The sequence below is a fragment of the Odontesthes bonariensis genome, chromosome 10 (genome assembly GCF_027942865.1).
Source record: "Odontesthes bonariensis isolate fOdoBon6 chromosome 10, fOdoBon6.hap1, whole genome shotgun sequence".
NCBI classification, from domain to species: Eukaryota; Metazoa; Chordata; class Actinopteri; order Atheriniformes; family Atherinopsidae; genus Odontesthes; species Odontesthes bonariensis.
In genome coordinates, this window is record NC_134515.1 from 10563053 (window position 1) to 10585410 (window position 22358).

General features: G+C 40.5%; 1 protein-coding gene across 1 annotated transcript in view; it reads left to right on the forward strand.

The window, feature by feature from the left end:
- Positions 1-17612, forward strand: part of ntsr1 (neurotensin receptor 1 (high affinity)) — a 58223-nt gene extending 40611 nt beyond the window's left edge. The window contains exons 3-4 of the mRNA XM_075476214.1: positions 2906-2990; positions 13668-17612. Coding sequence (XP_075332329.1) covers positions 2906-2990; positions 13668-13923 — 341 coding nt within the window. The 3' untranslated portion in view covers positions 13924-17612. The remainder of the gene's footprint in view (positions 1-2905; positions 2991-13667) is intronic.
- The last annotated feature ends 4746 nt before the right edge of the window (positions 17613-22358 follow it).

A 22358-nucleotide genomic window follows, 5' to 3' on the forward strand; every position in this document is an offset into this window, starting at 1 on the left:
ATCAATCAAATTTAATTTATATAGCCCTTTACAATCACCAACTGGTACTCAAAGTGCTTTACAACAGGATAAAAAACAACAATACGTAAAACAAAACATAAAACACCATGCAAAAATGGTAGAAGTGCTAAAAGTGCTAAAAGTGATGCAGGGCATTAAAAGCCTTCCACAAGTGCAATTAAAAATTAATTGAATAAAATTTGTATAAAATTAAGATAATTAGAGCGGAAAGAATGAGCATAGTGGCCCTAATCAGAGTTGGAACGCCAGTCTAAAAAGGTGGGTCTTAAGCTTCGATTTAAAAAGGCCGAGATCAGTGATGGTGCGGATATCAGGGGGCAGTTTGTTCCACAGTCTAGGAGCAGCAATGGCAAAGGAACGATCACCCCACTGCTTAGATCTCGACCTTGGGACCTCTAAAAGAAGCTGACCTGAAGAGCGCAGGGTTCTTGAAGTGACAGGAATCCTCTTCAGGGCAGTTTGATGAGAAGTAGATGCAGGCTAGCATTTGTATTGATCATATTAAAGACATAACACAGACGTTTGTGCCGTTCTCTGCTCAAGCAGCTCATTCTGGTTCCATGAAAGCAGCTGTTATTTTTAAACCTTGTAATACTAGTTCATTTCCTTAATAATGCTTCTTTGTGCAGTTTTTGGTACCTTTAATAGATTTCTGTGCTAAATTAAACCATTTTAAAGCAGTGCTGCCTGCAAAAGGTTGACTCAAATTAATTTGAATTCATGATGGCTTTTGTTGTTGGTGAAAGAAGCTGACACAGGGAGCCTATTTTCATGGTTAATTGAGAAATATGCACAAGATGGAAATCGTTTAATGAACAGATGGAAATCGATTGCGCGTGATTTTTGTTACACACAGCATTACGGAAGCCCAGAGCGGACGTGGTACGTGTAAACTTTTTTTTGATCGTTTTTCTCGAGATAACGGGTTAATTTACCGATGGTTTTCGAGATCACAAGATGACTGTCTTTTCTTGAATGCTCATGATCAGTTTCTCAGCGTTCTTAAAGCCTTTCCAAGATCGGACTCAAGCTGACAATGTCAGATTTTGGAGAACCCGACATAGATCAACAGATCAGATTTTACTTCCGTCGAGGTCTAACAGGCTGAAATTGCATTTTGTTTGTCTTGTAGAGATAACTTTCATATCAGCCCGCGTCATTTAAGGAGACGGCCGGCTCGACATAGTCAACTTCATCAGTGACCAGCTGAGGGGACCAGGCCGTCTCCATGGTTACGGAATGATGCACGAGAGGTGCCGTTATTGTAATTGATAAATAACTTGTTATCTCGAGAAAATGATATTGGCATGATTGGTGTGTGTTAAACCTGATTCCATTCTTCAAATGTTTGTCACACCAGCGAGATTTACTTTGTGCATTTTCACAGCAGAACTGTTACACAAACGCTCCACATTCCATGTTTGATTCACAAGCTACTTTAATCAGTTTTCAAGGAAAGGGGAGTAAAAATGGGTACACCTTTGCCAGAAATACATATAAACACATATAAACAGGGGCGGACTGGGGAGAAAAAGTGGCCTCGAAAACCATCGGTAAATTAACTCGCTATCTCGAGAAAACGATCATTGTGTTCTCGAGATCTCAAATTAATTATCTCGTTATCATGGGAAAACGGATGGAATAAAATGTATGTACCTATGGCCGTTTAGGGCTTCTGTACAGCATGACTTTGGAAGTAAGCTTTTTTTCAGTGCAGGAGTAGTCAGCCCAGAAAACTATGGAGGCCAAAGACAACCTAAAAGGCTTGCACGAGAGACAGTTTTTGGTTTGTCCCTTTTGGGCTACTGTAGTAACATGGTGTGACATGGTGGAGGGAGCGTGCAAGCGTGACTGTTTAATACATAGACGTACATTTCTATTTCAGACGTAAATTTCTGTTTCCTTCAGTTAATTTCAGAAAACTTTGTTTGTCCCAATTTAATTCGACACACAACAACAACACGTCAGTGACCACAGATCAGCATCTGGCACATCGTGACTTAAAGTCAAGCCTCGACGTCTTCCTAAACCTAATCAAGTCATTTAGATGCTTTAACCGTACCTTGTTATTTTTAATGCCAAAATCTAACAAAGTGGTTTAGTATGGAGCTAGAATAAGGTAATAAGTTTTGTAACTTTTGAATACAAAACATTTTACACGTAAAAATCTCCAGGTACAGGTCAGACTTACAAGTATGGATCAGATTTACTTTATTTATTCCACATTCTATATTCATATTTACAGGATTTGCTGAGAACATGCAAACAGCTAGATAGTTATACCACTACTTTTCCATGCAGTATAAGTTTGGTTGGAGTCCTGAAAATCCTATAGGTCAGTTATGGATTTGGGCACACTGATACATGTGAGATGTAACTAACTGTTATCCAGTTACACCACTTGAACAGATAAAAGCAGCATCCACATTTTTGTAAAGCAGTTAAACACCAGTGATACCTGGTTAAGAATAAAACAACATCACATCAAAAATAATCAGCTAATCTTGTACAAGCAGGAGCTTCAATTATGAAACATAATTCATACAGATTCATACAGATTACATTGAAATTTACTCCTTCTTTGCTTTTGCATCAAAATAGCAACACATATCGGCAATTCATTTTCTACTCATGTGAATTTCATTTCACACACAATCAAACTCAAATTAGGAGTAATTTCCCTGTGGCCGTGCTGAGGGATGGCGTAGACGTGCTGTCTCGGGCTTGTTCTTTCTTTCCCACACTTGACAAAGTCATTATTATCTCTGTTATTTATTTTGTATTATTTGTTCCAGCCTTTTTTTTTTGTTCTTTTTCCTTTTTTTTTTTTTATAAGTCAGATTGGTGTCAGTTTAATAATGCTTTCTTTCTCCTTTGCGTTCAGGAGCGGTGGTCTTTGCCTTTGTGGTCTGCTGGCTGCCCTATCACGCTCGCCGCCTCATGTTTTGCTACATCTCTGACTGGTCAAAGTGAGTAACAATTCTTCCCGGCCTTTCATGCACTGAAGTTCCAGCCTTCAGTTTGTTTGCTTACTTACTGCTTGTGCTTCCATGCAGAAACACAGCAATATGTCATATATTTGGTACACAAATGCGCTGTAGACCTCTACTTGTACAATTATACACAAACCCTTTACACACACGCATTCATACACTCACTTATACTGGCTAAAGCTGTCATTTACGGAGTCATCTGTCAAGAGCATCTGACAAAAGGGAGCAGGGTAGATGCATCTTCCTGATTAGATTGCTTTCATTTAACATTCTCATCCTCTCCCTCACTCACTTGCTCTTTCCGTCTTGTTCCTCTATTCTTAGCCCTCCGAAATATTGTTTCCCTAATTAAATCAAACAGACACCATTTCAGTAAATGAATATCGGTGCATGGAAAGTCACTTCCTTCTGAGCGAATGTAGGCCAGGCAAACAAGATTTAAACGTGGCAGCAGAGAGTCATACATCACCAGTAAGTAAATACAAATACTCAGTAAAACACACAAATCACATGGTTTCCGTGCCTCAGCTTACATTATGGCAAGAGAATTTACAAAAGCTGGTTTGTGTCATGCTAAAGGTGCGCTGGAGATTCACAAGGTATTCAGGATGCAGTGTTGAGAATTAATCAGGAATCTTTCAAACTGAATTGTTTCCCACTTTTTTTTTCATTCTGGCAAAAGATTTGGTCAAAAACGAAATAATCAAGAAGAGATATTACATTAAAGCAACAGTACTCCCTTTAATTCTGCTCTCAGGGGATAGTGAAAGCTCAAGAAAAACAAGTCGTTTCAGACCTGGGCACATTGTTAGACAACGAGTCTGCCTTTAGCTTCCAGGTGAAAGCAGCGTGTATCACCCCAAAATGCTGCTATTTGTTAGCAGTACCAAATTAAAATGAAGTGGTGTAGTGGAGAGAACTACAGGAAGCATTATCTCATGAGAAAAATAGAGTATCTGAAGTAGATCTTGATCAGGAAACAGCAAAACTGTGTTCAGCTTTGGACATAAATGTCGACGGCCGATTGCCAAAAATGTAAAGGTTCACAAATTTCTAAAATAACTATAATTTTTATCATAACAATAGCTTGTATTCCAGTATCTCTACGGCAATCATTTTACCAAATCTTGCTCGGCCATTACTTTTAAGTGTCACCGAAGAAATGATCCCTCTTCTTCCAATCATAGATGGTTTGTGACGGCTCCACCATGTTTGGAAACGGCAAGAAAAATACATGCAAAAAGTATGAAAAACAACTTTTCTGTGGCAGTGAGAGTCAGACAATCCTTTGAGACATGGAACTGTTTTAATCCCTTATTTGCTCTTTTCATTGCCCATTTAGCTGCACGTTTGCTGGTCTACCACAGCTTTGGATGGTTTGTGCACAAACCTTCCAGCACCTGATAATGACCAAGTCTTATTGATCCATCAAGAGCTCAGATACAAAGGAAATATAAAAAGGAAATCTGACTAGTAGTTAGAAAAATACTTTATTCATCCCCCAATGGTTATTTAATATATATAATAATAGTTAATAATAGTTAATAGTTGCATATCTCATTAGATTAACATCGATGTGGAAATACTCAACATGTTTTTGTTTAGTTTATTTCTTTATATCATCTTCGTTAGTCATTGTTGTTTAGGTTTCAATGGTTGTGACGTCGGTTGTCTGGAACATTTTCAAACTCGACTTCTGTGCAGCCTTTTAAGTTTGCCCATGACTCAGCCTAAGTGGTGAACACAACACTCAAACATACCTGGAAATGTAAACCAAGATGAGGATCAGAGAGGTGGGAAGGCGAGAGTGGCGCAAAGCCTACGGGGCCTGTTGTCCGTCTCTTAATGCTAGTGTTTGATGCATAGAGCTCCACCTTCTGCCATCAGCCATTCAAGATAGAAAACATTGTAGCTGCCAAAGGGAAGTGATGCTTTGATGGAAGAGTTGTGCAGACTCAAGGGGGCTTTGGCATAAGATGTAGTAATGGCTGTGCTTGCTGCAGGGGTGGGGTTCAGAGCAGGGGAGAAAGTTGTTCATATGCTAATTGTGTCCAAGTTTGGTTTCAGTTGAACGAAAAGATAACCATCTGCAGACTCGGATTTAAGGTGTTAACCTGTCAAGCTGCCAAAAGAAAGCTCTAGCATTGCTTTTACTGAGCAGCAGCTGACACAGTGTTGGAGTTTAGGCTCATCCAGAGAGGCGGAAGGAGACTCGGAAAAATGAGAACCAACTTTTGGCAGCAAAGACTTTGTTTGTTAAGCAATTTGTCTGAGGAGAATGAGCTCAGATTTGCCAGATTCGCTTTCATTGGATGCATCGACGTGACCTCACAGAGCCTTGCTGCCCTCCAAGTTGAAATTATTTTAACTGAAGCACAGAGTGTCTGAGCTTTTGCGCCAGCACTGCACAGAGTTGTTCTCATGTTGCACAGCATGCAGACATGAATGGATTTGGAACCAGATGCTACGTTAAAGCCACTTCAATTCAAGTTTAAAGGGATAGTTCGCCTCTTTTGACATGAAGCTGTATGACATCCCATATTAGCAATATCATTTATGAACATTTTCTTACCCCCTGCTGCGTCCTGTGAGCCGAGTTCCGGCCTCGTTTTGGTGTTGACAAAAGTAGTCCGGCTAGTTGGCTGGGGTTTAAAAAATAAAGCGTTTTGCTTCTCAAAACAATATGCGTTCAAAAGAGTAATACATTTGCATCACAAAATCGTTCTCCAGGAAAAAGTCAGCCCTCACAATCGCTTGGCACTATTTTCTCTCTCTTTGTATCACTGCGTGCTGCCGCCTGCCGACAGCTGCTCCTGTTACGGTGTTTACTGCTCAGTCTGCACTTTGGTCTGCACGGTCTACACAGCGCCCAGTGATACGAAGGGAGGGAAAATAGGGCCAAGCGATTGTGAGGTCTGACTTTTTCCTGGAGAACGATTTTGTGATGCAAATGTATTACTCTTTTGAACGCATATTGTTTTGAGAAGCAAAACGCTTTATTTTTTAAACCCCAGCCAACCCCAGTCGTTCCTGCAAGGTTTTGATGTGACATGACATGACGTTCTGAAGCACCAGCGAAAGTTGGACAAGATCTCTAACCAACATGCACTACTTCAAGACCATCATGGAGTCAAACATGCGCCCACAAGCTGCAACTGGCAGCTGGCTGCTCACACCTTGCACAAAGGTTATAGCCCCAAAATATACCAAACACAACACAGACTAAGAGTATGACACCATACACTTATTTTAGGTGGTGCATGGCTGTTATTGTCTAAATCTGTGATGTTTACAGGCACTTCTTGTACTATCAGATGTAAAAACAACACAAAATAAGGACTGTCACAGTATCAGATTCATGATACCTTAGTAGCAACCAGCCAAAGGACAGGTATTTAAAGAGAATACAGCTTCATTCATGAAAGTGTGAAACCTCCCTTGTTTTGTAGACCTACGGTAGTTTTAGATGATGAAGACTAATGCAAGTTAACTTCAGCAAAGTTATAATACATACGTCTGTGTTTGTTTAGCCCATTTATATGAAAATGAGGAGTTTCATATCAGAACATTAGAAATGCCTCTGCAGCTAAACAAACTGTGACGGGGAAAGACAAATTAACATTTTATAGATATCAAAACTTAATACAGCATAAAACTCTTAAGCCCTGTATTTTCTAAACATCCGAACCAGAATAATCTTCTAAATGAGTCGGTAACAGCTTTAAAACTGTAAGCTCAAACTGAACAAACTTAGACTGTGGACATAAGACTCCCGAGAGTTCTCTGAAGTGACCTGCTACTGGAGACTTAAAGAGCACCATGATCTCATGGCAATGCATATAAACAGCGAGGCATTTATGTGCAAGGTCTTTTGAGCCCATTTTAGGCTTCTGGTGTGTTGTTCTACACCATTAGAATAACATTCCAAATAGTTGGACATAGGGGTACAGCACAGGGAGGATTTCATCCTCTCACAATTTATAGCATGAAAATAACATGCAAATCCTACAAAAATGCATATTAATAAACAGCAGGACTTGGTGCAATTAGACTTTTTTATGAGACTTGACTGCAGGGGCGGAAGAATAAGCTCCTCCGGCTTCTATCTATTTCTGAAAAAGATAAAGAAATACAGTTGCATATAAATGGGAAGACAGGTTGTAAAAAAGAAAATTATTTGACAAGTCTACAATATCAGTGAGATATGCTAATAAGGTTCTTTCTCTGCAGCATCCTGTCTCTTTAAAGGATAAGACCGGTTTTTTGACATTGGGCCCTTGATTTCACATTATAACATGATGTTCTACTCACCCCTGCTTGTTGTTGGTCATTTGGAGCTGTTCCGAAGATATTCGAGAGGCGTCTGGCTGCTCTCTTGAGATATTCGGCCATGAAACGGTTTCCTATGGGCAAGCTTATACAGGCACAAACTATGCTGTTTATAATTTATTATTTACTGTACATTAGCACTGATAACGTGGAGGTGCGTCGCTTACTTAAAAAAATCCGGGTTACTAATTTTGAATTTTAGCCGAATGAATAAATAGGCAGCAGGTCTGTGGGCTGTCTGTGGCAGTAGCACGACGATGACGTCAACACCCACTTTACGACAAAAAAATCAAAATTACAGTAACCCGGATTTTTTTAAGTAAGCGACGCACCTCCACGTTATCAGTGCTAATGTACAGTAATTAATAAATTATAAACAGCATAGTTTGTGCCTGTATTACGTTGCCCATAGGAAACCGTTTCATGGCCGAATATCTCAAGAGAGCAGCCAGACGCCTCTCGAATATCTTCGGAACAGCTCCAAATGACCAACAACAAGCAGGGGTGAGTAGAACATCATGTTATAATGTGAAATCAAGGGCCCAATGTCAAAAAACCGGTCTTATCCTTTAAAGGATCCATCTCCTTATCGGGCATCCTCTTATTCATCCATCTCTGTCTAATTTTCCTGTCTTAGCTTTCCTTTAATGCCTTATTGTCGGTTTCTAGTTCCTGAAGAAAATTTCTGAGATCAAAATGCTGCATATTACACTTTTAACTCTTCCGGTTTGACAGTTTTAATCACCATGTGGATTAAGCTATAATGAGCTACTTACTGTTGATCCTTCGTCTTTAATATTGTCCCCCCAACTGACTCATCTTACTGATGTGCATTCACCACAGAATTGCTGCAGGTTGAAGATGCTTCATCTGTGCTGCAGTTTGCACAGCAATACATGTTATTACAATTATGTACTATGTTTGCCACAAATGGGTTTCTTATTAATCAAAATATGACCAGGGACTCACTCTCGCCTCAAGATCCAACCCCCCTCATTACATAAGAAGAGCTCCAGGAGTAATATGCGATCCTAATAATGGACTGAACAGACGCTCAGGAGTATCTGAACTCATCTCCCCGCTCCTCCGCTGTCTTAACTATGACCGTGAAATCAATTCCAACAAAACATTTTAAAGTTCCTAAAAATACACCAGAAGATCACATCAGTGTCTCTTTTGTTGAAATCTTTTGGGCGTCCGTCACATCTAAAGGGTGAGTGTCACGTTAATCGACTCTTGTCTCTTTGTGTCTCTCCCTGCCTCCTCTGCTCAGGATGTTGGAACTGGGACCTGAGATGTGTAACCATACACAAGAAATAATTCACAATATCATTGCTGTTACCGTAAATACTCATCTCCTGCCAAGCAACAGATTCAACAGAGGTTTTTTTTAGGGATGCACCAATACTATTCTTGTAACGAACAGGCTTGGAGACTCAAGTGCAGAGATCAAACACAATTTAATAAAGGTCATACACTGGGAGGCAATCCGCGGAGCAAAAGTACAGGCAGGGGTAGGCAGAGGCAGAGTCAAAAAACAGTCCAAGTCAAAAATACAGTGGCAGAGGTGTCAAACTGGGCAAGGCAAGAGCAGGGTCAAAAAACACTGGAAAAAGGTCAAACACGGGAATACATACACTTGGAGAACGCTAGAAAGCTTGGAACACAGGAACCTAGACAATCTGGCAAGGTAGGTCTGGAAAGCTAGGAGTATAAATGGTACTGAGAATGATTACTGATGGGTGTGGCTGAGACTGGTGGGAAACTTAACAGGAAGTGAAATAAGGATGACAAAACGGTTAACAAAATAAAACAGGAAATGAATTGAGTCCAGAAAATGTCTATAAATCTGTGAGCATGACAATTCAAATATACTTGTACTCGTTAAAGTGAACCGATACCAATTTATTGCATGAAGACCGCGATCAGAGGGTGGCTTGTCATTTTTGTTGTATTTTTTTAGATTGGCGGCTCGGGGAGATGTCGAGCTAATGAGGAACAGTGTGGTTGGGCTAGTGATTCTTCCAATTCATTGCATTTTTTTTGTGGTAGAAGTATCGGCATCTGTACTCGGTATCGGCAAGTACTCAGATCCAAGTATCGGTATCGTATCAGTTTGAAAAAAATCGGTGCATCCCTAGTTTTTTTTTTTTATTATTAATGGCACAATCTTACAACTTTAAAGGTGATAGAGAATGGTTGAATGGGGCATTAATCCTTGTTCTGTGATGTGATATGTAGCCCAAAAAAAATGGGTTGGGTCTGTAATGGCTCAGAACCTCCCTAAAAGGCTCTCTGAAACAGCTATGTTACTATGCTGGGTTTAGAATGCGTCGTTTTCCCTTATTGGCGTTGTTTCAGAGCTTATCTGGCAACCTCATTATGAAATGCAGGTAGGTGTTGGCGCTTTTCGGTTGCCGTTGCTTGATTGGCTGCCCTTGCTCTCACTGAAAACAGAGCTATAGAGTAATACACTGACTGAAAAGAAAGCACATCAGAATCAGAATTCGTTTTATTGCCATTGTTAGTGAACAGTGTTCACTAACTAGGAATTTGCTGCGGCGTAAGGTGCAAACATGTAACATAGGATATAATAATAAAAAATAAAGAATAAAAATGTAAGAATATAAAATGTACAAGATGTGTACAACAATACACAGTATCCAATATACAGAGCAACAACAGTGCAGCTTCATTAGTGCAATTTTAATGATGGTAAAGTGACTGGGGCAGGTTATGAGGTGATTATGAAGTGTTCATAAGTCCAACTGCAAGGGGGAAAAAACTGTTTTTGTGACGGGAGGTTCTGGTCCGAATGGACCGAAGCCTGCTCGGAATCATGCAAGCTCTGTGAAACTGTACTCCGTGAAATGCGCAGAGCAAAGGAAAAGTCGGCGGTTGTATGTACTGGGGATGCTGTTAAAAATAAATAAAAGTCATTGATCGCGAACATTGCTTTCCGGGGGAAGAATATGTAACGATCGTAGTCCGCTTTCACAGCCTTGGAAGGCACACCAGTTCCTGTTTCTCGCCGAAGGGGCGTGTCTGAAACGGGGTGGCTGTGGATTTGGGTGGGGTGGGGGGGGGCGATTGCTGAAAAAGTGACATCACTTTTTCACAAAAACGGATTGGGGGATATTCTGGGGGATATTCAAAAAAGCGGAGTACTTGAAACAGAGGTTCTGACACTTACACACTTGCTGTGTGTACTCCCCATAGCAGGGAGACTCAGAACTAACACCAAAAACGAGAAAAAGACGATTTTGATTCTCTATCCCCTTTAAAGCTTTTTTGTGCCTAATATAGACTGTTTTATGTGACTTTAAGATTTTATGAACAGCAGAGTCACGATATCCCCACAGAAAGTGCCCCAGGTTGTAATAAGCCTGGATTATTAGCCTGTGAAGTATGTTTTCACACTTAAGCAAGTGGATTTGCTTGATTTCTTTTATACTTGCTCTGCATGTCGTAGACTGTACTTTCTACCCCCATCCTCAACTTGCGTCTTTCATTAATCCCTCTCAGCTCTTGTCCAATCTTATGTAATTTTTACATCCTTAATGTTCTTCTCTTCTTCTGTGTAGTTTAATCTCTTGCTTCCTTCTCGCCAACCTCAGAGCGACGGAGTCAGTCAGTTAAAGGTTTTTAAAACCTCCCTTGAGCATTGCAGACTTTATACAAAATACAACATTTATATCGTGCAATGTTCCAGTTCCCCATTGGATTGCAAATGAAATGAACATGCTCCGTTTACAAGACATTTATTTCCAGTTGCAGCAGAGCTCACTTTATGGTGATCCATGGGAGAGACTTCGGAATTTATCTGCAATTTTCATCCATCTGAGGATTAGATTTGAACCACGTGGACTTTAAAAGCCGATCTTACCCCTAAGTATGTGTCAGCAAAAGAAACATTTCTTCCTTCCAACCTTACTTACTGTAGACTTTGACAGTCTTAATGAAGCCAGAGGCTGGCGAGAAGCCCGCATTACAATCTTGAAAACGCTTCCTCAATAGCTTATCTGTCAGTGTTGTTGGAAGCACTTCTGGTAGTGGACCAGAGAGACTTCAAATAAGCATTGATAGGTTAATGTGAGACATGGGCTCTGTTCGAAACCGCATACTACATACTACATACTACATACTTGCATACGGCACACTTCCATTCTGCATTCTGCATACTCATCGATCAGACAGTATGCAGAGCGTTTACACAATGCATTATGTTCCTGCCTGAACCGAAATCAGCCGGCCTGAAGCTGATTTCACTTAAGCTCTTAACTCTGTAAACTTTAGCAACATTTGAAACATTTTCAGGCGAGAAAGTAGTCGCCTTTGTTCCGACGAATTCGGCGCTACTAAAGCTAGCCGTAGTGAGCAACGCACTTCCGGTTATTTTCACAAAATAAAATACCCGTTGCCCTTTTATCATAGGGAAAGCCATTACAATACAATCGTGCTTTTGTTTTAAAAACAGGAAGTAAAACTTACCCTCGTTATAGTTAGCTTGAAACTGCCGTTTTGACAGAAAATGACGATCGGCGACGTCCCGTTGCGTTGCATCTTGGGTAGTTTGAGTATGAGTAGTAACCTTACGATGCATACCCAACATTTCGTCGAATCTAGTATGCATCCGGGAACTTCTCGCACACTCAAACTCGCATACTAACTCAAAACGTTTGTATGAGTAGTGGGAGTAGTAGGAGAAGTATGCGGTTTCGAACACAGCCATGCTCACCAACTGTTAGTAGGGGTTAGGGGGTTTCGACCATATTTATGTTCATGCTTTTATCCTTACACTCATATCCCAGGTAGGCAGGTAGCGTAAGGGGGTCTTGCCTGAGGTCCCATACTGGAGGTAGTACCTTTCGTGCAGGGGGAAGGTCAGGATTTGAACTCTGGTCACCCACATGAAGGGCAGTGTGACGACGCGCCGCCATCACTAGCTCCAGGAATAATAATGTCACGGGGCTGATGCACCTCGTAGTTCACCTGTTGAATGAGACAGCATGGATTGATAAGCCGATAGCTGCAGAAGAGAATAAAGACTAACGCAACACATAGGAGTTATATTGATTGTGGATGAGCATAAATTTACCTCTGCTCGTCGTACTGTCTCCCGAGGTGTTCGGACAAAAGAGTTCCCCGGGTGCACACGCACCTTATTAGATCCGGGAGGGAGTAGGACAAGTGGGAAATACGTAGAGGGGAGTTTCATGTTATATGAATATGTATTTAACTGTTGTAAAATATATGTGTGTGTTTATTAGGTTTACTCTGGGTGTGTTGATGGTTGTTAAGATTATATATATTTTCTAGTGATGAGTTATGTAAATATTGCTGTAGATATAGGTATGTGTGTGTCGCTGATTTTACCTGGGTTAAATAGTATAGTCCAGCTCATTAGCTGGACTAGAAGGTATATAAGTAGTCAGTCTGTAAATGTCTGGGTTGATGTAGGTGTTGGTGTATGGAAATTATTGAAAGAAAATAAACTTGTCTGGATCCGCACTCTAGGAATTCTCCTAATTGCCTCCATGGCCGGTCGGGTATTCTAACAGGCAGCAATCTTACCACTACGCTATCCAGATGATGGAGGGTGGAACATTAGAGTGGTCTTGTGCTTAGAGCTGTCCCCTCAGTGCAGGAAAGTTGTCGGTTTGGACTGTTTTGCAGTGCCTGCATGGTTTGCATAGTTGAAAGACGTACATGTAAGGGTACTCAGTTATTGTGAATTGGTTGTAGGTATGACTATAAGCATGAATGGTTGTTACCCTGTGGACTGGGGACGCCACCTCTTGCTTGATGTTTGTCTGTTTGCAAGCTACGCCGAGCTCACGCTGGAAGTTTGTACAGAACATTCATGGATATGAATTTGCTAATCATCCCCGGTGAAATATAAGTTTGGAAAATCATCTCTTCTTCAACTCACTACTGAACAAATAGATTGTGTGGGGTTTTTTTTACATTAAAACTGCATTTTGGGTGACGAAAGTACTTAAATCCAGACTATGAATTAACCAGTTTTAACCAAAAATCCACACTGAAGTCCTTTAGCATGATTTAAAGACTTAAATTTATATTTAATATACAATTTAATACTAAGGACTACATTGATTGGGGTTAAAGAGTTCTAGATTTATGCTGACTGTGAAACTGGGGGAGGTTTCATTTCCCAGACCTGATACTACAGCCTGGTAAATGTCTGTTTGATGTTAATACTGTATGCTACACACTTAAACTTCACATCCATACTTAAATAACTTTTATGTCACTGACACCACACCTAACTTTCTGTTTTTCTCTTTCGTCTGTTTTCTTCAGTGACTTGTATGACTTCTACCACTATTTCTACATGCTGACCAATGTCCTGTTCTACGTCAGCTCAGCCATTAACCCAATCCTCTACAACCTGGTGTCTGCCACCTACCGCCAGATCTTCTTCTCCACGCTGCGTTACTTCTTCATGCCCTGCCGTCACACGCCAAGCAGGCAACCGCACCCTTTGACCCGGCAGTCCATCAGCATCTCCAGCAACCACACCCTGTCCACCAACATCATCAAAGAAACAGCGTACTGAGCAAGCGTCAGAGAACACGCTTTATTTTCCTCCATTAACCATCAACCCACCGACTGCCACTTTGTGATTACTGGTCCAGCTTCATGATAGAAATGTTAAGCTCTAGATTGGAGACTGATTGCATCGGCTGACCATCAGTGCTGTGGGAAATCAAGTGCCCACTCAGAGACTGCTGACGCATGTATTCTAATTTCAACGTGTCTCCTGTCCTCGCCCAGCATTGCATGAAGAATGATGTAATGCTACGAATGTAATGATGGAAGAATGAAAAAAATCCTTAAAACTGCTGGATATTGCTGTAGATATTTCACACAGTGAGTTTGGGTTTAGTGGACTGATTGAGTTGGTGCTGTGCAGTAACAATGAGTCTACAGTTCTTGTGATCTTAGGCATTAACTCAGAAAAAAAACCTAAAAGTACGCTCTGTATAAAAATGGCCTCCAGCAGTTCTTTCACCACGACAGCAGCTATGATGAAACCCTCCTTTGTGGTATTTTGGGTGAGCATCTGTGGATAAAGCCGACTTTGACGTTAGAAAGACAACAGGGCAGAGGATAGGTATTTCTCTTTAATCAAAGCTGGCATCGGCATAAGAAGAATCTCTTTCATCATTACCACTTACTACTGTTGCTTGCCTTGGTAAAGTTGCAGCAAAACTTTTGCCCAGTCTAGATTGCAGTGGGTCTTAGTCATACTGCTTAGACTCCAGTGCCCATGAGATTTTGTAAATACTGCAAAGAAATGCTGATTTCTGGCGATACTTTGCAACATTCTTCACAGCCTTCGGATAATCTTTAAAAATGTGGTCAGACGATAGGAGGCTGATACTGATTAATTCATACTTTCATACTTCATTTGCATAAATCATGGCAAATATACACTTGCTGGAAATAAAGTGATAACACAAGCATTCTTAACTTGAGAAAGGAACATTACAAAACAGAGAGAAGCAGCTGTAATGCTTTCCCACCAGCTGCTGCAGAGGCATGCAGAGATCTGGGGACTTAAAGTTTTCCTTTTGGACCAGCGTGAAGATGTGGAAACAAGCTGGACTATTCTGCAGCTATTTAAAGGCACATTGCAGCTGCTACAGAGGATTAGAGAAATGCACTTCCCTATGTTTTATCATGAGTGAGAGGGACTATTTGGAAAGACCTGGGACCCCACGTTTTCCTTGCAACGTCAACAACATGTCCACAACACTGACCAATCAGAGCAGAGAGCCTCACTGATTCTCTGGAAGCTGGTAGTTGGCGTTATACAAGCTGTGAAAAAAAAAAAAGTTAAAGACTCTCTCTATATATTTGCCTGAATGAAAACCAAACCTGGCAAGTCCCTAACCAAACATTATAGTTGATTTGCTAAAAACCGTCATTTGTCCCCCAACTTCAGCTGTTGCGAGAACTCTACTGAAATCTTTTCTCTGTCAATTTAAGTCTGTATTTTTTTTACAGCATATTAGAAACTGAGATCCTGATAATCAGTGGGATTCATCAATCTAAGGATCATGTGAGAGATGTTTTGGAAATTAGTCGAGACAATGATTCTTGTTGAAGGCCACGAATGTCTTAGATTCCATTTGATTGTTCTTTTGGGACCACTCCACAGACCAGCTGTATATAAAGCCACGCTGTTAGGAAAATGCTCAAAATGACCTGCAGTTTTCTGTGTGTTCAGTCATCACTAAATCTACAATGTGCTCCAGTGCTACCAGGTGTGGTTTTGTACAACGTTTTTACACTGTAGTTCTGTGCGGTGACAGTTTTCTTGTTGTGCTTTGTATCGTAAGATATGACTGTGATCACACAAGAAGGAGGGGAAACAAACGCTATACATCCTGATATTTTCTAACTGGGATTTTCACTCCCTCTGAGCTCACCCTGTTTGAATAACAGTAATATGCTGCTTATTTTTCTTCTTCATAACTGAAATACGAAGCTATGTGTCACATGTCTCAAACAGAATACTATTAAACCATTTTTAAAAAGAAATAATGTAAATGTTTATATATATGGTGACGTCCACACTTTGTTGTTTACAGCATGTTTTTCTGTCGCATCCCTGCCGCACAGTCTCTCCCACAGATATGCAAGGATATACAATGAGAACTGTGCACCTACACACAAACACGCACTCATGCAAACCCGCCACTTAGCAGAGCAGTGTTTGACCTTTTCCAAAGTACACTCGTGGCAATTAAAAGCTGTTGGCTTGAAAAAGAAATGTCACTCACAAAGCAAATGCGAGCCCAGTGTCTCACTTAAGCTGTCAGCTGAAGAATAAAAACGGGCTCTCGTGTAATCAACCCCCCCCCATCTGAACCGTGCAGTCCAAGGTTCAAGTTTCTTCATATTTCCAGATAGATGATATTTGCTGTTTTTCGATTTGCCCGGTCTTATAAAGCTTATAAAGCCCGTATCAGTGTGAAAATAATGACTAAATGTTTGATTTGTAGAATACATCTACCTGATACCAAATCAGCTGTTGTTAGCAATTCCCACCTGAAAAGTCTTTTTACTATAAAGTCAACGGACTGAAAACCCACTTTGAGACTTAGTGAGTCAAATCTATACAGAGGGGATCCTGGGAAAAGAATAGGGTAGGAGGGGGTGGATGGGTTTTAATTAGGGCTGGGCAACGATTAAAATGTTTTAATCTAATTAATCACATGATTTCCCTGATTAATCACGATTAATCGCATTTGTATGCAAAATCCAAAAATGAATTCAAAAGTAGTGTATAGCTTTTAGCATTTAGTTTTATTTTAAATGTGCTGCCATATGAATGAAAGTGCCATAACATTTGTTGTGCAAACACACTTTTAACATCAGCATCTTTCTGTAGTTTTTATGTAGAAGCCTTGCTCCACTGTCTGTTTCCTTGAGTGACTTGCTGCTATCAGTTGTGTGTTTTGCCTTTAAGTGATATTTCAGATTGGAACTACTACGCTGAGAAGACAATTCAACTTGGCTGTAAATGCAGGAGTTTTTTTTTAAAATTTATTTTGAAATACGTGCTTTTATGTTGAAACAAGTAAAACAGGAAGTAGCGCCGAGGAGCACCTGTAAGGGTGATGTTACCTGCTAGTTTATTTTTATTTTATTATTCCATGCTTCGTGGTGTTTGCTGTAACTGTGTGAATGTGATGCATTCAACAGACTTTTACAATAATAAAAACTGCGTTAAATAATTAACAAGTTAACGCGTTAACTTGTTAATTATTATAATAACGAGTTAACTCGCCCCCAGCCCTAGTTTTAATGTTGTGGTTCAAAGCTTTCGACTCCAGTCAGACTTGTTTCCTTTTAAAAACAATAATGTGGTCTTAGAGGTCAGTCATTATTACCAAACTGGAGCTGGATAAAAGCAGAAAGTCGGGTTAATACATCGTGATGTTAAGAAATAGAACTTTAAAGACAAATCTCTAAAAAGCAAATGAGTGAACTAACTGTATGCCTCTTAAGAAACTTACATGCACTCATTCTTGGGAATTATTTTACAAAATCTGTTTACTGATTCAAGTGTTTACTGTTAAATCTGTATTACTGTACAGTTTTTTGTGTTGTTTTGATATACACTATAAGATGCAGTGACCATACCATTTGCCTGTAAGGTTGTAAAAATCAACAAGTATTAAAGATTGAAGAGTCTCTATAAATGTGATTAATGATCTTCTGAACCACGATGAGAATGAATAAATGGAATTAAACTAAGTTTAAGGCTGTTGCTCTTGCTTCTCTTCATCGTTGGACCAAATGTCGGGAACAAAAACGAAATGCAATGATTTACAAATCTAATCTAAAATGTTGCCGTTTCATGAAAATGATGAGGTCGTTTTGAGTTTGATGGAAGCAACGCATCTCAGAAAGTTGGGACGGGACCATGTTTGCCACTGTGTAGCATCCCGCCATCTTTTAACAACACATCTGGGAGCTGAGGAGACCAGTTTCTGGACCCTTGGAAGAATAATTTTGTCCCGTTCATCACAGTCCTGGGTCATCTTTGTTGAATTCTGTGTTTCATGATGCTCTAAATGCTTTCATTTGGTGTAAAGTCTGGACTGCAGGCAGGTCAGTCCAGCACCCGGACTCGGCCCCACTTCTCTTTGGTCCAAAGGACACGGTGTCCATGATTTCCAAAAAGCTTTGGAGCTTTGGAGCAGAGAAGATGGAGGTGTTCCCACTGGATGGATTTCCGCAAGTGTTCCTGAGCCCAGAGTTTTTAATGCAGTGGTGTCTGAAGATCACAGGTATCCAGGACTGATTTACAGCCATGTTACCTGTGCACAGATTTGTCTACAGATTCTCTGAATCTTTTAATGACATTAAGTTCTGATGATAAAATCTTCAGTCTTCATTATCTTACAAACCGGATTCCAAAAAAGTTGGGACGCTAAACAAATTATGAATAAAAACTGAATGCAATGATGTGGAGGTGCCAACATCTAATATTTTATTCAGAATAGAATACAAATCACAGATCAAAAGTTTAAACTGAGAGAATGTATCATTTTAAGGGAAAAATATGTTGTTTCCAAATTTCATGGCGTCAACAAATCCCCAAAAAGTTGGGACAAGGCCATTTTTACCACTGTGTGGCACCCCCCCTTCTTCTTACAACACTCAACAGACATCTGGGGACAGAGGAGACCAGTTTCTCAAGTTTAGAAATAGGAATGCTCTCCCATTCATGTCTAAAACAGGCCTTTATCTGTTCAATCATCTTGGGCCTTCTTTGTCGCACCTTCCTCTTTATGATGCTCCAAATGTTCTCTATAGGTGAAAGATCTGGACAGCAGGCTGGCCATTTCAGTACCCGGATCCTTCTCCTATGTAGCCATGATGTTGTGATTGCTGCAGAATGTGGTCTGGCATTATCTTGTTGAAAAATGCAGGGTCTTCCCTGAAAGAGATGACGTCTAGATGGGAGCATATGTTGTTCTAGAACCTGAACATAGTTCTCTGCATTAATGGTGCCTTTCCAGACATGCAAGCTGCCCATGCCACGAGCACTCATGCAACCCCATACCATCAGTGATGCAGGCTTCTGAACGGAGCGTTGATAACAACTTGGGTTATCCTTGTCCTCTCTGGTCCGGATGACATGGCGTCCCAGAGTTCCATAAAGAACTTCAAATCGTGACTCATCTGACCACAGAACAGTCTTACATTTTGCCACACTGCATTTTAAATGACCCCTGGCCCAGTGCAAAACATGCTTAGAAATGGCTTTGTCTTTGCACTTTAGAGTTTCAGCCGGCAATGGCGGATGGCACGGTGGATTGTGTTCACTGACAATGCTTTCTGGAAGTATTCCTGAGCCCATTCTGTTATTTCCTTGACAGTGGCATTCCCGTTTGATGTGCAGGGACGTTTAAGGGCCCGGAGATCACGAGCATCCAGTAGAGTTTTGTGGCCTTGACCCTTACGCACAGCGATTGTTCCAGATTCTCTGAATCTTTTGATGATGTTATGCACGGTTGATGATGATAACTTAAAAGTCTTTGCTATTTTACGCTGGGTAACACCATTCTGGTATTGCTGCACTATCTTTCTGCACAACAGTGGTGGAATTGGTGATCCTCTTACCATCTTGGCTTCTGAGAGACACTGACACTCTGAGAAGCTCTTTATACCCAATCATGTTGTCAATTGACCTAATTAGTGTTAATTGGTCTTCCAGCTGTTCGTTATATGCTCAATTTCCTTTTTCCAGCCACTTATTGCTACTTGTCCCAACTTTTTGGGGATTTGTTGACACTGTGAAATTTTTAATCAACATATTTTTCCTTTAAAATGTTACATTTACTCAGATTAAACTTTTGATCTGTCATCTATGTTCTATTACGAATAAAATATTGACATTTGCCATCTCCACATCATTGCATTCAGTTTTTATTTACAATTTGTTTAGTGTCCCAACGTTTTTGGAATCATAATGCACAAAGCACATTATTTACACCTGATCATATGTCTGATCTGTTGCTAATGAACCTATTTACTTGCTAAATGTTTCTCCAGATGTTCATTTTTTGTATAACTTTTTACAGTTTTTTTTACAGCCTTTCGTTGCCCATCCCAACTTTTTTGAGACTTTTTTGATGAACAGATGACTTTATTTGACAGTAAAATCTTTCACCATTGTGTGTGTTTCTCTTGAAAATAGAACATTGGTTTGCTTGATTTGCAAATCTTTACTTTCTGTTTTCTTTTACATTTCACACAGAGTCCAGACGGGCTGCCAGTGGTGTGGTGGTTAGGACCGTCACCTCACAGCGAGAGGGTTACAGGTTCAATTCCCAGCTGGGGCCTTTCTGTGTGGAGTTTGCATGTTCTGCCTGTGTATGTGTGGGTTCTTTCCAGGTACTCCAGCTTACTCCCACTGTTCAAAAACATGCATGTTATGGCCCTGTCACACTGTTGCGTATGAAAATTAATAATATAATTTTCATACGCACGAAAAGTCCTTGAAAATAAAGAATGACTAGCGTATGAGTAGCATATGAACTGCACATGCCCAGCGTACGTTTCAACGCGCCTATATCAGCAGCCTTTCCACATTGCTCCATTATTGCAGTAGACGACGCGCTATCAACATCTCTCGAGACATTCATCTCGATCATGCCTCCCAAGAAGCAATTGTCGTTTGCCCGGGCCCTGGGCCGAGTAAAAGGCAAAAAACACACAAGAATCATTCTCACCCAAACCTGCTGAAATGCCTGATGCACCTGCAGCTGATGAGTTACATGCTTCTGAGCGATCAAGATCCCCAACTCCTCCTCCTGACCGCTCCCGTGAATCGTTGGTTGCCTGCCGCCTCCATCTCCGCCCGTCTGGCGGAGATGGAGGCGGCAGACGGGCGGAGGGTATAAAAACGCTAGTTGTACGGTACACCTTCATGCCAACATATGGCAATTTATGTCTAGCGTTCTCGACCTATCAGTAACGTACCTATATCGTACCTCTAGCGTATTCAGCGTATGCCTAGAGTATGCTTAGCGTATTAACCATACGCACAAAAGTTTTAAGCATGTTCAAAAATTTATTTCTGCCTCAGCGTATGTCAACGTATGCCAACGTATGCCAGCGTGCTTGAAACGTATACAACCTATGCCTAACGTTCCCCTGGCGTATGTCAGCGTATACCAGCGTATGAGTGATAATTTTCATACGCAACTCATATGCTTCTCTCGTACGCAACAGTGTGACAGGGCCATTAGGTTTATTGGTGTCTCTAAAATTGTCCTTAGGAGTGAGTGTGGATGGTTGTGTGTCTGCGTGTACCCCACTTCTCGCCCGATGACTGTTGGGAAAGGCTCCAGCCCCCCCATGACCCAACAGTTGGATTAAGTGGGTATAGATTAGAAAATGAATGGGTGGACTTATTTGGAGCTGGGGTTGCAAATTCCAAAGTTGTTTATTTGAGTTGTCAAAATGTTGAGCTTGTTGGTGATTTGCTACAATAAACTGAATGTGGATTGGGATGAAATTACAATTTATTCTCTTGTCTCAGTCTGTCCACTCTAATACACCAAATATTGGCAGAATCTGTTCAAATTACCTCTAAGTTGGAGAATGCTTTCTATAATGTCCATCAGTCCATTTTGTTGATCTCAGCCGGCTGATATTCTCACTCTCATGCACACACATACTCACACATCTATTGTTTTAAATAAGCAGGAAAAGATCAGTTACAAGAACTGAAACAAGCATTATGATCAAGCCACTGGTTCAACTCAAAGTGGCTTCTAATTGCTTCTGTGTGTTGCTCTTTTTATCATTAATTCTGTTTTCTGTTCTGCTGTCAGGTGTTAATTTTAAATCCATTTTTTGAAGTGCAACAGACTGAAGCAGCTGAACTGAAGTCAGTGAAAAACTACAAGAGTTAAGGATTAATACTTAAATATCCAGCTGTTCAGCTGTTAATTGTACATTTTTAAAGAAAGAAAGAAAAACAATTGAAACTTCAGCTTGTTGATAGAAGCATACAACAAATTGATAGTTGAACTGTTAAAAAATAGAATTGTTTTTATCATTAATTTGGCTTTTATTCTCACTCAGTTTCATTCTTTCATTCCTAACAATGTGTAATATGATTAAATGTACCCTTCAGAGTTTTTTTTTAAATAGAGAAAAGCTGGTTTACATTAAACAAGAATCAGCAAACTGCATAAATGTGTGTAATGTTGTTCTGTATGCAAGTACATCCATGAGCACACACTGTCATAACCAACATAGCTGCATAAATTTCCCCTGACTGCCTGGAAAACATCCACTCTGCAAAGCTGGATCAAAGCTTTCTGGTGCTGGTAAGAAACAGCTTTAGATATGAATGTAATCCCCCTATTTTTGCTCTGTCACTCACACGGCTTGTCCTGCACACACAGTGTTGAGAAGCATTCCTGCAGGGGTCTGCTTTAGTTTAGAAACCTGTGT